General features: G+C 43.2%; 1 protein-coding gene across 7 annotated transcripts in view; it reads left to right on the top strand.

The window, feature by feature from the left end:
* Nucleotides 1-13356, top strand: part of LOC139546975 (glutaminase kidney isoform, mitochondrial-like) — a 60361-nt gene that overhangs the window by 31553 nt on the left and 15452 nt on the right. For 5 of the 7 annotated variants that reach the window (XM_071355974.1, XM_071355976.1, XM_071355979.1 and 2 more), the window contains exons 8-12: nt 7985-8017; nt 8153-8211; nt 9986-10052; nt 12164-12214; nt 12880-13056. In XM_071355974.1, coding sequence (XP_071212075.1) covers nt 7985-8017; nt 8153-8211; nt 9986-10052; nt 12164-12214; nt 12880-13056 — 387 coding nt within the window. The remainder of the gene's footprint in view (nt 1-7984; nt 8018-8152; nt 8212-9985; nt 10053-12163; nt 12215-12879; nt 13057-13356) is intronic. The other 2 variants (XM_071355975.1, XM_071355977.1) reach the window with 1 other exon arrangement.

The raw sequence follows: 13356 nt of genomic DNA, 5'->3' as shown, positions 1-13356 counted from the left end.
ATGATATGCGCGTGTGATAAATAAGATGCATAACAAATTTACTCACGCACTAATTTAATTCCACTGAATAAGCATGACTTGTCAAATATATTTCAAAAGCCGCTAAGCTTATTCCATCTACTTGTTTGTTTCCATGATGAAAAGAGAGTGAACCAATCTTTCCTCTTTAAACAGGCATTGATCCTGAGCTGATCAATCGGAGAAGCTAGTGCTAGCTTTTGGTGTCCCTCTAAGAGGTTTGCTACACTATTACAAAAAAGATACTAGGAACCTTAAATGATACTTCAGCTGTCCCCATAGGATAACCCTTTTTGGTTCTAGGTAGAGTCCTTTTGGGTTCCATGTAAAACCCTTTCCACAGAGGGTTCTACATGAAACACAAAATATAGGGTTCTCCTATGGGGACAGCCGAAGAACTCTTTTGTAACCCTTTTTTTCCTAGGAGTGTAGTCATTAGCTTAACCCCAGGCTTCTGTGCCTCTCCACACCTGTCTAGACCTAATAAACTGTCTCTCTCATCTTCTCACTGTTGTCGTCTCTCGGCTCCTGAGGACAGGAGGGTGTCACCCCATCTGTCTGCTCTTTGGAGAGGATGGACCAATAGGAACAGAGTAAACAAACATCACAGAAGTGATTGTCTGTTCTCGTTGCTTGTTGAGACTCGTTGAACATTCATTTGAGGCTTGTTTTGTTGTGGAATTGACCTTTGTTCTAGGTGCTCCTCTGAGGACTAGGCTACTTTTTCTGGGACTATAGGACACGTATGTTTGGTCTGATCTGTTTGTGTGCTCTCCCCATCTCCTATGGTCATTGGCGTGACATTGACTATAGGAGTTGGCAAGAAAGAACAAACAGATCTGGGAACAGGCGTGTTGTTGACCCGCCACTCACTGTCAGAAAGAGTCCGGGTAGCCATTTGATTAGCTGTTCATGAGTCTTATTGCTTGGGAGTAGAAGCTGTTAAGAAGCCTTTTGGACCTAGACTTGGCACTCCGGTGTCGTTTGCTGTGCGGTAGCAGAGAGAACAGTCTATGACTAGGGTGGCTTGAGTCTTTGGCAATTTTTAGGGCCTTCCTCTGACACCGCCTGGTATAGAGGCCCCGGATGGCAGGAAGCTTGGCCCCAGTGATGTACTGGGCCGTACGCACTACCCTCTGTAGTGCCTTGCAGTCGGAGGCTGAGCAGTTGCCGTACCAGGCGGTGATGCAACCAGTCACTATGCTCTCGATGGTGCAGCTGTATAACTTTTTGAGGATCTGAGGACCCATGGCAAATCTTTTCAGTCTCCTGAGTGGGAATAGGCGTTGTCGTGCCCTCTTCACGACTGTCTTGGTGTGTTTGGACCATGATCGCTTGCTGGTGATGTGGACACCAAGGAACTTGAAGCTCTCAACCTGCTCCATCACAGCCCCGTCGATGAGAATGGGGGGCGTGGTCGGTCCTCCTTTTACAATAGTCCACAATCAGCTCCTTTGTCTTGATCATGTTGAGCGAGAGGTTGTTATCCTGGCACCACACTGTCAGGTCTCTGACCTCCTCCCTATAGGCTGTCTCATTGTTGTCGGTGATCAGGCCTACCACTGTTGTCATCTGCAAACTTAATGATGGTGTTGGAGTTGTGCTTGGCCTTGCAGTCATGAGTGAACAGGGAATACAGGAGGGGACTGAGCACGCACCCCTGAGGGGCCCCCGTGTTTTGGATCAACGTGGCGGATGTGTTACCCCTACCACCTGGGGGTGGCCCGTCAGGAAGTCCAGGATCCAGTTGCAGAGGGAGGTGTTTAGTCCCATGGTCCTTAGCTTAGTGATGAGCTTTGAGGGCACTATGGTGTTGAACGCTGAGGTGTAGTTAATGAATACCATTCTCACGTAGGTGTTCCTTTTGTCCATGTGGGAAAGGGCAGTGTGGAGTGCAATAGAGATTGCATCATCTGTGGATCTGTTGGGGCGGTATGCAAATTGGAGGTGGTCTAGGGTTTCTGGGATAATGGTGTTGATGTGAGCCATGACCAGCCTTTCAAAGCACTTCATGGCTACACACGTGAGTGCTACGGGTTGGTAGTCATTTAGGCAGATTACCTTAGCATTCTTGGGCACAGGGACTGTGGTGGACTGCTTGAAACAACATGTTGGTATTAAAGACTCAGTCAGTGACAGGTTGAAAATGTCAGTGATGACACTTGTCAGCGCATGCTTGGAGTACACGTCCTGGTAATCCGTCTGGCCCTGCGGCCTTGTGAATGATGACCTGTTTTTAAAGGTCTTATTTACATTGGCTGCTGAGAGCGTGATCACACAGTCGTCCGGAACAGCTGATGCTCTCATGCATGCTTCAGTGTTGCTTGCCTCGAAGCGAGCTTCAAAGTCATTTAGCTCGTCTGGTACGCTTGTGTCACTGGGAAGCTCGCAGCTGTGCTTCCCTTTTGTAGTTCGTAATATTTTGCAAGCGCTGCCACATCCGACGAGCGTCGGAGCTGGTGTAGTATGATTCGATCTTAGTCCTGTATTGATGCTTTGCCTGTTTGATGGTTCGTCGGAGGGCATAGCGGGATTTCTTATAAGCTTCCGGGTTAGAGTCCCGTTCCTTGAAAGCGGCAGCTCTACCCTTTACCTCAGTGCAAATGTTGCCTGTAATTCATGGCTTCTGGTTGGGGTATGTATGTACGGCCACTGTGGGGACGACGTCATCAATGCACTTATTTATGAAGCCAGTGACTGATGTGGTGTACTCCTCAATGCCATCGGATGAATCCCGGGAACATATTTCAGTCTGGGCTAGCAAAACAGTCCTGTAGCTTAGCATCTGCGTCATCTGACCACTTCCATATTGAGCGAGTCACTGTTACTTCCTGCTTTCGGAATCAGGAGGATAGAGATATGGTCAGATTTGCCAAATGGAGGGCGAGGGAAAGCTTTGTACGTGTCTCTGTGTGTGGAGTAAAGGTGGTCTAGAGTTATTTTTGTGTGTGTTTTTTCCCCCCTCTGGTTGCACATGTAACATGCTGGTAGAAAATAGGTAAACCAGATTTAAGTTTCCCTGCATTAAAGTCCCCTGCCATTAGGAGCGCCGCCTCTGGATGAGCATTTTCTTGTTTGCTTATGGCCTTATACAGCTTGTTGAGTGCGGTCTTAGTGCCAGCATCGGTTTGTGGTGACAAATATAGATAAACTCTCTTGGTAAATAGTGTGGTCTACAGCTTCTCATGAGATACTCTACCTCAGGCAAGAAAAACCTTGAGACTTCCTTAATATTAGATTTCTAGCTGTTATTTACAAATAGACACAGACAGCCACCCCTTGTCTTACCGGAGGCAGCTGTTCTATCTTGGCGATGCACCGAATACCCAGCCAGCTGTATGTTATCCATGTCATCGTTCAGCCATGACTCGGTGAAACAAAAGATATGACAGTTTTTAACCTTTCTAGGACACACGTTCCGCTAGCGGAACCCCTCAACAACATTCCGCTGAAAAGGCAGCGTGGGAAATTCACAAATATTTTTGGGAAATATGTAACTTTCACACATTAACAAGTCCAATACAGCAAATGAAAGATAAACATCTTGTTAATCTACCCATCGTGTCCGATTTAAAAAATGATTTACAGCGAAAACACAACATATGATTATGTTAGATCACCGCCAAGTCCAAAAAACACACAGACATTTTCCCAGCCAAAGATAGGAGTCACAAAAAGCAGAAATAGAGATAAAATTAATCACTAACCTTTGATGATCTTCATCAGATGACACTCATAGGACATAATGTTACACAATGTTTTGTTCGATAATGTGCATATTTATATCCAAAAATCTCAGTTTACATTGGCGCCATGTTCAGAAATGCCTCCAAAATATCCGGAGAAATTGCAGAGAACCACATCAAATAACAGAAATGATAAAGATACATGTTTTACATAGAATTAAAGATACACTTGTTCTTAATGCAACCGCTGTGTCAGATTTTTAAAAAACTTTACGGAAAAAGCAAACCATGCAATAATCTGAGACGGCGCTCAGACAGAAACAACATTTCTCCGCCATGTTGGAGTCAACAGAAATACGAAATTACATTATAAATATTCCCTTACCTTTGATGATCTTCATCAGAATGCACTCCCAGGAATCCTAGTTCCACAATAAATTGTTGTTTTGTTCGATAATGTCCATTATTTATGTCCAAGTAGCTACTTTTGTTAGCACGTTTAGTACACATATCCAAACGCTCGTGCAGGTCCAGGCGAATTTTGGACGAAAACTTCAAAAAGTTATATTACAGGTCGAATAAACTTGTCAAACTAAGTATAGAATCAATCTTTAGGATGTTTTTATCATAAATATTTAATAACGTTCCAACCGGAGAATTCCTTTGTGTCTATAGAAGTAATGGAACGCAAGTTGATATCATGTGGAATGCGCGTGACCAGGACCTGGCTCTCTGCCAGACCACTGACTCAAACAGCTCCCATCCGGCTCAACATCACAGTAGAAGCTTCATTCAACGTTCTACAGACTGTTGACATCTAGTGGGAGCCGTAGGAAGTGCAAACAGATCCATATCCCACTGGGATTTCAATCGGCGATGAGTTGAAAATCGACCAGCCTCAGAATTCCCACTTCCTGTTTGGATTTCTTCTCAGGTTTTTGCCTGCCATATGAGTTCTGTTATACTCACAGACATCATTCAAACCGTTTTAGAAACTTCAGAGTGTTTTCTATCCAATAGTAATAATAATATGCATATATTAGCATCTGGGCAGTTCACTCTGGGCACGCTATTCATCCAAAGGGAAAATGCTGCCCCCTATCCCTAAAAAGTGAATGTCCTGTTGGTAGGATGGTCTTGATCGGAGCTCATCCATTTTATTATCCAATGATTGCACGTTGGCTAATAGGACTGATAGTAGAGGCAGATTACCCACTCGCCTTCAGAACCTTACAAGGCAGCCTGACCTACGTCCCAGATATCTCCGTCTCTTCTTCATGCGAATGACGGGGATTTGGGCCTTGTCGGGTGCCTGAAGTAAATCCTTTGCGTCTGATTCGTTAAAGAAAAAATGTTCGTCCAGTACGAGCAGAGTAATTGCTGTCTTGATACCCAGAAGCTCTTTTCAGTCATAAGAGACGGTGGCAGAAACATTATGTACACAATAGCCCAATTGGTCAAGCCTCCGGTGCCATTTCGTGAAACAACTAATCCATTATACTGACCCCCCTTTCGTTTAAATATTATGCACCAAATGATAAACAGATGGAGATGTCCATTACTTTTCCAAGTGCTAGTGTATGTCCTACCAGACTTCGTGGTGTGTGACTGATGGACTCGAATCGGCTGGAAATCGAGACCCGCATGTTGGCCTACCAAGCAGCTAAGTGTATACAGAGTATGCGCACACACCCACGGAGAGGCTACGCCTTCACATACCTCTACATGGAAACAGGAGCACACACACCACATACTGTACACACACACACACTGAAAGGTATATGTTTTTATCGGGTGAAGTCACGCATGGAGTTGATTTGAAAGGTGTTGTGTTACCCTGTCTTGGGTGTCCATTTTATTCTCATGTGAGTTTTTCCACAGCATTACACAGGCACTGCGAGTAGAACAGCTACTCCTGAGCAAGCTGCAATCTCCTCCATTCATTGACAGGGTCATATAATGTGGGTGGGTTCTTTCTGTTCATACATTTTGCCTGTGAAACGTCGAAAAATCCAGTGGTTTTTTTCTTTACTTGTCGTCTATGTGTCAGTTAGTAGAGAAATATGTCTGTGTCCCTCTCAATGCCCTGTCTCTCTCAGTATGTACCCGCATGTGCATCATATAGCATAGTGTAGAGCTGATTACACCACTCACAGGAAATATGTTGGGCTTACACACCCCACTGTGTGTCCATGACAACGGCACCGGGGCCACACCCCGACTATGTAACCATGGTTTTGATGGCTTCTTGTGTCTTTCTTTTGTGTATGTTGTTGCATATTTTGCAGACTTAGGAACGGTGGGATATTATGACCACCGCTGCCATGTCGTTGGTAAATGACGTTGGTAATTTTTCTTCCTTTTCTCCCTCCCCCACCATCCCCTCTCATTGAACAAGCCCGGTTAGAAAAGATGCATCGATAGCCCCATTTAGCATCTCTTTCAACATACCACTGTAATTTTTTTGTTTTACTTGGTTATGTTTACCGATACATATGTTAGAATGCTGTCTGGAAGTGAAGTATTTTTCTCTGAATATATGAAGCAGGCTGAGGACAATAGACATGCATGCCTTTTTGTTTTGGTCATGTCTAGCAAAGCCAGTAATAGTAAAGAAATAAGAGCATACTAGATCAAGTGACAAGGAAGATCGTTTTTTTTTTTCTCCCTTGCGCCTTCCTTTGTTCCCTCTCTACCTCCTGCTCTTCTGTTTAGTCTCCCAGGCTATCAACACTCCATGCTAATAAGCCCTCCTGATCCCCAGAGCTGTTCACAGGACACGTGTTAGCCTATAATACACACATACACACACACACACACACACACACACACACACACACACACACACACACACACACACACACACACACTGCACGGCACTAAAATAAGTGTTAAATAGGGCTGTGACGGACATGGAATTTTGGATGAAAGTAATTGGACAGCCAAATGACTGCAGTCTCTGTAATAACCGTTCAAATAGGAAGTGTGATTTGTTGATTCAACTGACATTACAAAAAATCCATTGCATGAGCCACATTTAAAGCTGCAATATGTAACCTTTTGGGCGACCCTACCAAATTCATAAAGAAGTGGTAGATCTGTGCTACTGTGAGTTATTTCTATGCTTCCCGTTTTTAAGTTTTGTTTTTGCCTCTTTTACTATACACTATATTTGCTTGTTTTGTCACATAAACTGAAATTAGGAGAACTATTAGAATTTTAGCAATCAGGAAATGGCAGAGCGGCTTTTGCATAGTGCATCTTTAACATAAATTCAATGAACATTCTACATTACCATGGAAATTATTGCGTCACAATACGAGGCAGCTATTACGAGTGTACCCATGAGTTTACCAGGCAAATAGGTTATCAATAAAACATCACAATATGGTGCCGAGTGTACAACTTGGCTGCTAGGGTGAAAGGAGACCGCAGGCTCCGCTAAAACCATTGACGGGTAGCTACGTGCCACTTTCAAAGGATTGTTAAATAAATGTTATAACTATTTTGGTTTCAATATCATCACCCGTTAGAGAGCATTGTCAGAACTACCCATTTCCGATTATTCCATGCAGAACAATTGCGCACATTTATCTCTATCATCAGAGTTATGCAAGTATGACCTATTGCCAGGGTTAGATGTTCCAAGCACATTTATTCATCGTTTGCTACAACACCTTTCTTGCTTCAGCAAGGGGCAAAAAAGTTTCATGTTGTTAAGAGTCCATGTTATGGCAGAAACGGAGTCAACCGCACGAATGGCGCCCCAAAAAATATTTCAAGAATGTGTATGTATATATTCTGATAACTATAACTGATATAGTCTATTTTTTTAATGGGAATGATGGTTATTCTTCATCCATAACCATTGGTTATATGGTAACCCTGACCGTCGGTTACACGGTTATATGTAATTGTGCCAGCCCTAGTGTTACATTTATATACAAAATGTGATTATGACAGATCTTCTTTAATTTGATTCCAACCAAAGCCCACTCATTAACTGTCTATTGACTCTATAAATTCATTATACTTCTCTCTTTAACTATTTAACACCCGTCAGATTCTCTTCACCCATGTTGAATTGTGTATGTTTGTCTAGGTTTCACCGAAGCTCAGTTAACTTTGCATTTATAATGCATCAAACTGATCATTAGTTTTTGTGTATGACAGTATTGTTATTATTTAAGCCAAGGCTTATGTATTTACTTTCATTCTGCCGTAAATATTTTCTCTTTGTCCAACAAACTTGACTTAATACCTTTTCTATTACTTTTCAGCAGGGCGCGAGCAATGCTGAGAAGTTTGACTATGTAAGTAAACTCAAGTTTAATACAACATTTTGTGCATTGTGGCAGCTGTTTGGAGTTGTATGGGGTATTTTGTGGTTGTTTTAGGTAATGTATGTTAGAAAAAAAGTTTAGCTGATTTCGTTGTTTCGTTTCCAGGTCATGAACTTCCTGAATAAGATGGCAGGAAATGAGTATGTAGGCTTCAGCAACGCCACGTAAGTAGAGAGTGGCACCCTATTCCCTACAGTGCATTCAGACCCCTTGACTTTTTCCACATTTTGTTACGTTACAGCCTTATTCTAAAATGTATTAAAACGTTTTTTTCCCTCATCAATCTACACACAATACCCCATAATGACAAAGCAAAAACGGATTGTTTGAAATGTTTGCACATTTATTACAAATAAAATGTATTACTGAAATATCACATTTACATAAGTATTCAGACCCTTTACTCAGTACTTTGTTGAAGCACTTTTGGCAGCGATTACAGCCTTGAGTCTTCTTGGGTATGAAGCTGCAAGCTTGGCACACCTGTATTTGGGGAGTTTCTCCCATTCTTCTCTACAGATCCTCTCAAGGTCTGTCAGGTTGGATGGGGAGTGTCGCTGCACAGCTAGTTTCAGGTCTCAAGAGAAGTTTGATCGTGTTCAAGTCCGGGCTCTGGCTAGGCCACTCAAGGGCATTCAGAGACGTGTCACGAAGCCACTCCTGTGTTTTGTTGGCTATGTGCTTAGGGTCGTTGTCCTGTTGGTAGGTGAACCTTCGCCCCAGTATGAGGTCCTAAGCACTCTGGAGCAGGTTCTCATCAAGGATCTCTCTGGACTTTGCTCCTTTCATCTTTCCCTCAATCCCTCAATCCTAACTAGTCTCCCAGTCCCTGCCTCTGAAAAACATTCCCACAGCATGATGCTGCCACCACCATGCTTTACCGTAGAGATGGTGCCAGGTTTCCTTCAGACGTGACGCTTTGCATTCAGGTCAAAAATGTCAATCTTGGTTTCGTCATACCAGAGAATCTTGTTTCTCATGGCCTGCGAATCCTTTAAGTGCCTTTGGGCAAACTCCAAGCGACCTGTCACACACCTTTTACTGAGAAGTGGTTTCCGTCTGGCCACTCTACCATTAAAGGCCTAATTGGTGGAGTGCTGCAGAGATGGTTGTCCTTCTGGAAGGTTCTCCCGTCTCCACAGATGAACTCTGGAGCGCTGTCAGACTGACCCTTGGGTTCTTGGTCACCTCTCTGACCAAGGCCCTTCTCCGCTGATTGCTCAGTTTGGCCGGGCGGCCAGCTCTAGGAAGAGTTGTGGTGGTTCCAAACTTCTTCCATTTAAGAATGATGGAGGCCACTGTGTTTTTGGGGACCTTCAATGCTGCAAAACATTTCTCGTACCCTTCCCCAGATCTGTGCCTCGACACAATCCTGTCTCAGAGCTCTACGGACAATTCCTTCGACCTTATGGCTTGGTTTTTGCTCTGACGTGCACTGTCAACTGTGGTACCTTATATAGACAGGTGTGTGTGCCTTTCCAAATCATGTCCAATTAATTGAGTTTACCACAGGTGGACTCCTATCAAGTTGTAGAAACATTTCAAGGATGATCAATGGAAAAAGGATGCAGCTGAACAAGATTGAGTCTCATAGCAAAGGGTCTGAATACTTATGTAAATAAGGTGTTTCTGATTTTAATTTATAATACATTTCTTTCTTTTTTTTAACCTGTTTTCACTATGTCATTATGGGGTATTGTGTGTAGATTGACGGGTAAAAACATTTATTTAATCCACTTTAAAATAAGGCTGTAAGGTAACAAAATGTGGAAAAGGCATGCAGTCTAAAGTCTGGATGTTTACAGAAGTTAATCACAGTAGGCTCATGATCTCATTTGGGTTTTTAATTATGATGCAATGAAGGAATGTGGTGAAAGAAAACACACCAACTCACATGGGTGTAGACTGTTAACTCTTGTTGTGTTCTTTGTTACCCAGATTCCAGTCGGAGCGTGAGTCAGGAGACAGGAATTTCGCTATCGGCTACTACCTGAAAGAAAAGAAGGTCAGAACCGTGATGCTATTTCTCCCTCTCATCTTTACACTTCCTCTTATCCTCCCTGTTCTCTTACTTGGCACTGTTTGCTGTTCCCATTGTGCAACTCACTAAGTCGGAGAGCTGCCTTTACGTTTAAATTTGAGTCATTTAGCAGACACTTATCCAGAGCGACTTACAGTTAGTGCATTCATCTTAAGAGGGGGGAAAGCCACATATCTCAATCATAGAAAGTACATTTTAGCTAGCAGCAAAGTCAGGCTAGTAGGAGAAAAGTATTTACAGTTGAAGTCGGAAGTTTACATACACTTAGGCTGGAGTCATTAACTCGTTTTTCAACCACTCCACAAATTTCTTGTTAACAAACTATAGTTTTGGCAAGTCGTTTAGGACATCTACTTTGTGCATGACACAAGTAGTTTTTCCAACAATTGTCTACAGACAGATTATTTCACTTATAATTCACTGTATCACAATTCCAGTGGGTTAGAAGTTTACATTCACTAAATTGACTGTGCCTTTAAACAGCTTGGAAAATTCCATAAAATGATGTCAGGGCTTTAGAAGCTTCTGATAGGCTAATTGACATAATTTGAGTCAATTGTAGGTGTCCCTGTGGATGTATTTCAAGGCCTACCTTCCAACTCAGTGCCTCTTTGCTTGACATCATGGGAAAATCTAAAGAAATCAGTCAAGACCTCAGAAAGAAATTGTAGGCCTCCACAAGTCTGGTTCGTCCTTGGGAGCAATTTCCAAACGCCTGAAGGTACCACGTTCATCTGTACAAACAATAGTATGCAAGTATAAACACCATGGGACCACGCAGCCGTCATACCGCTCAGGAAGGAGACGCGTTCTGTCTCCGAGAGATGAACGTACTTTGCAAAAAGTGCAAATCAATCCCAGAACAACAGCAAAGGTCCATGTGAAGATGCTGGAGGAAACAGGTACAAAAGTATCTATATCCACAGTAAAACGAGTCCTATATCGACATAACCTGAAAGGCTGCTCAGCAAGGAAGAAGCCACTGCTTCAAAACCGCCATAAAAAAGTCAGACTACGGTTTGCAACTGCACATGGGGACAAAGATCGTACTTTTTGGAAAAATGTCCTCTGGTCTGATGAAACAAAAATAGAACTGTTTGGCCATAATGACCATCTTTATGTTTGAAAGAACATAAAGCAAGCCGAAGATTACCATCCCAACCGTGAAGCACGGAGGTGGCAGCATCATGTTGTGGGGGTGCTTTGCTGCAGGAGGGACTGGTGCACTTCACAAAATAGATGGCATCACAAGGAAGGAAAATGATGTGGATATATTGTAACAACATCTCAAGACATCAGTCAGGAAGTTAAAGCTTGGTCGCAAATGGGTCTTCCAAATGGACAATGACCCCAAGCATACTTCCAAAATTGTGGCAAAATGGCTTAAGGACAACAAAGTCAAGGAATTGGGAGTGGCAATCACAAAGCCCTGACTTCAATCCTATGGATTGTGGGCAGAACTGAAAAAGCGTGTGCGAGCAAGGAGGCCTACAAACCTGACTCAGTTACACCAGCTCTGTCAGGAGGAAAAGGCCAAAATTCACCCAACTTATTGTGGGAAGCTTGTGGAAGGCTACACGACACGTTTGACCCAAGTTAAACAATGTAAAGGCAATGCTACCAAATACTAATTGAGTGTATGTAAACTTCTGACCCACTGGGAATGTGATGAAATAAATAAAAGCCAAAATAAATCATTCTCTCTACTATTATTCTGACATTTCACATTCTTAAAATAAAGTGGCAATCCTTCTGACCTAAGACAGGGAATTTTTACTAGAATTAAATGTCAGGAATTGTGAAAAACTGAGTTTTAAATGTATTTGGCTAAAGGTGTATGTAAACTTCTGACTTCAACTGTATTTATTTTGATTTAGGAGCTACTCTATCTTTCCTTAAGGAGTAACTGAACTTTAGCCATCTCGCTCTCTCTCTCTGTTTCTGTCCAATGTATAATCTAAGATTGCTGAAATACAGAACAGCACGTCAGTCATGTCAAAATATATTGCATGGATGTAATCTGTCTGTTCATTCCTCATTTTCTATTCCCCCCTCTCCTCTCTCTCTCTCTGCAGTGCTTTCCTGAGGGGACAGACATGACGTCCATTCTGGATTTCTACTTCCAGGTACGTACAGACAGACGGCCCACAACAACTACACACTGCCAGTGGAGGGAGAAATGGGGAGGACAGGCTTATTGTAATGGCTGGATCCCCCTCTATCCCTCTCTCTCTTTCTGGGTCTGGTGACTGACTTTGTTCATGTGCTTCTCTGGCTGAGAAGGGAAACGTGTGCATGCGCACGCATGTGTGTAATGGGATAGCTGTGTTGACGTCACATCCCTTTGGGTGTTGACAGCCTTCCTCTCTGGTGTCACGCTGGCAGCCCACTGACGTATAGGCTCCGGTCATGCTGGTCCTTTGGTAATGTTTGCCTTGGCCCACTGAGAACTCACATAACCTGGAGCCTTTCCTAAAACCATAGAAGGACAAGAGAGAGGAGTAGTTGTACTGGGTACATTATACTCTATGCATTTACATGTACTTTGATCATAGTGTATTGTTTTCATTCTCTATGCATACACTCTATTTTGATTATACTGTAGTACGTTTTCATCCAGAGTGGGGGCAATATTGTGACAGGAGAAGAATTGAGTACGCAATGCCCTAGACTCACGTTTGACTGTCATATATATTTATTCTGTGTGCATGTTCTATATTAATGTATTTCTTTCACTATAACGGTTTGGCTTGATCTTACATTTGTGTTGTAACTGTCTGTGTCCCTCCAGCTATGCTCCATCGAGGTGACCTGCGAGAGCGCCAGCGTCATGGCGGCCACCCTGGCCAACGGCGGCTTCTGTCCAATCACGGGCGAGCGCGTGCTGAGCCCGGAGGCAGTGCGTGACACGCTGAGCCTCATGCACTCCTGCGGCATGTACGACTTCTCTGGCCAGTTCGCCTTCCACGTGAGTATACTGTCCCTCGCCGCCATAGCTCATATAGCACCACAACACAACACTGCTGTATATAAATGTTCCACAGTCTCCCGTTCTTTATCTGCTCTGACAAAAAAAAATTGCTTTCGCCTGGCCTGAAAGAGAGGAGACAAGAAAAGGAAGCCATTTTACACTATTGAGATGCACCTTGAGTGTCAGGCCACAACATTGACATTTGTGGTCCAGTTAAAGCACAGCTTATTCTGCCCAATACTGCCACTCTCTGACAAAATCTGCCTTTTCCTCCTGCCCAATACGACCCTTTTAGTC

The sequence above is a fragment of the Salvelinus alpinus genome, chromosome 20 (assembly GCF_045679555.1).
Source record: "Salvelinus alpinus chromosome 20, SLU_Salpinus.1, whole genome shotgun sequence".
NCBI lineage: Eukaryota > Metazoa > Chordata > Actinopteri > Salmoniformes > Salmonidae > Salvelinus > Salvelinus alpinus.
This window is presented reverse-complemented; position numbering and strand designations above follow the sequence as displayed.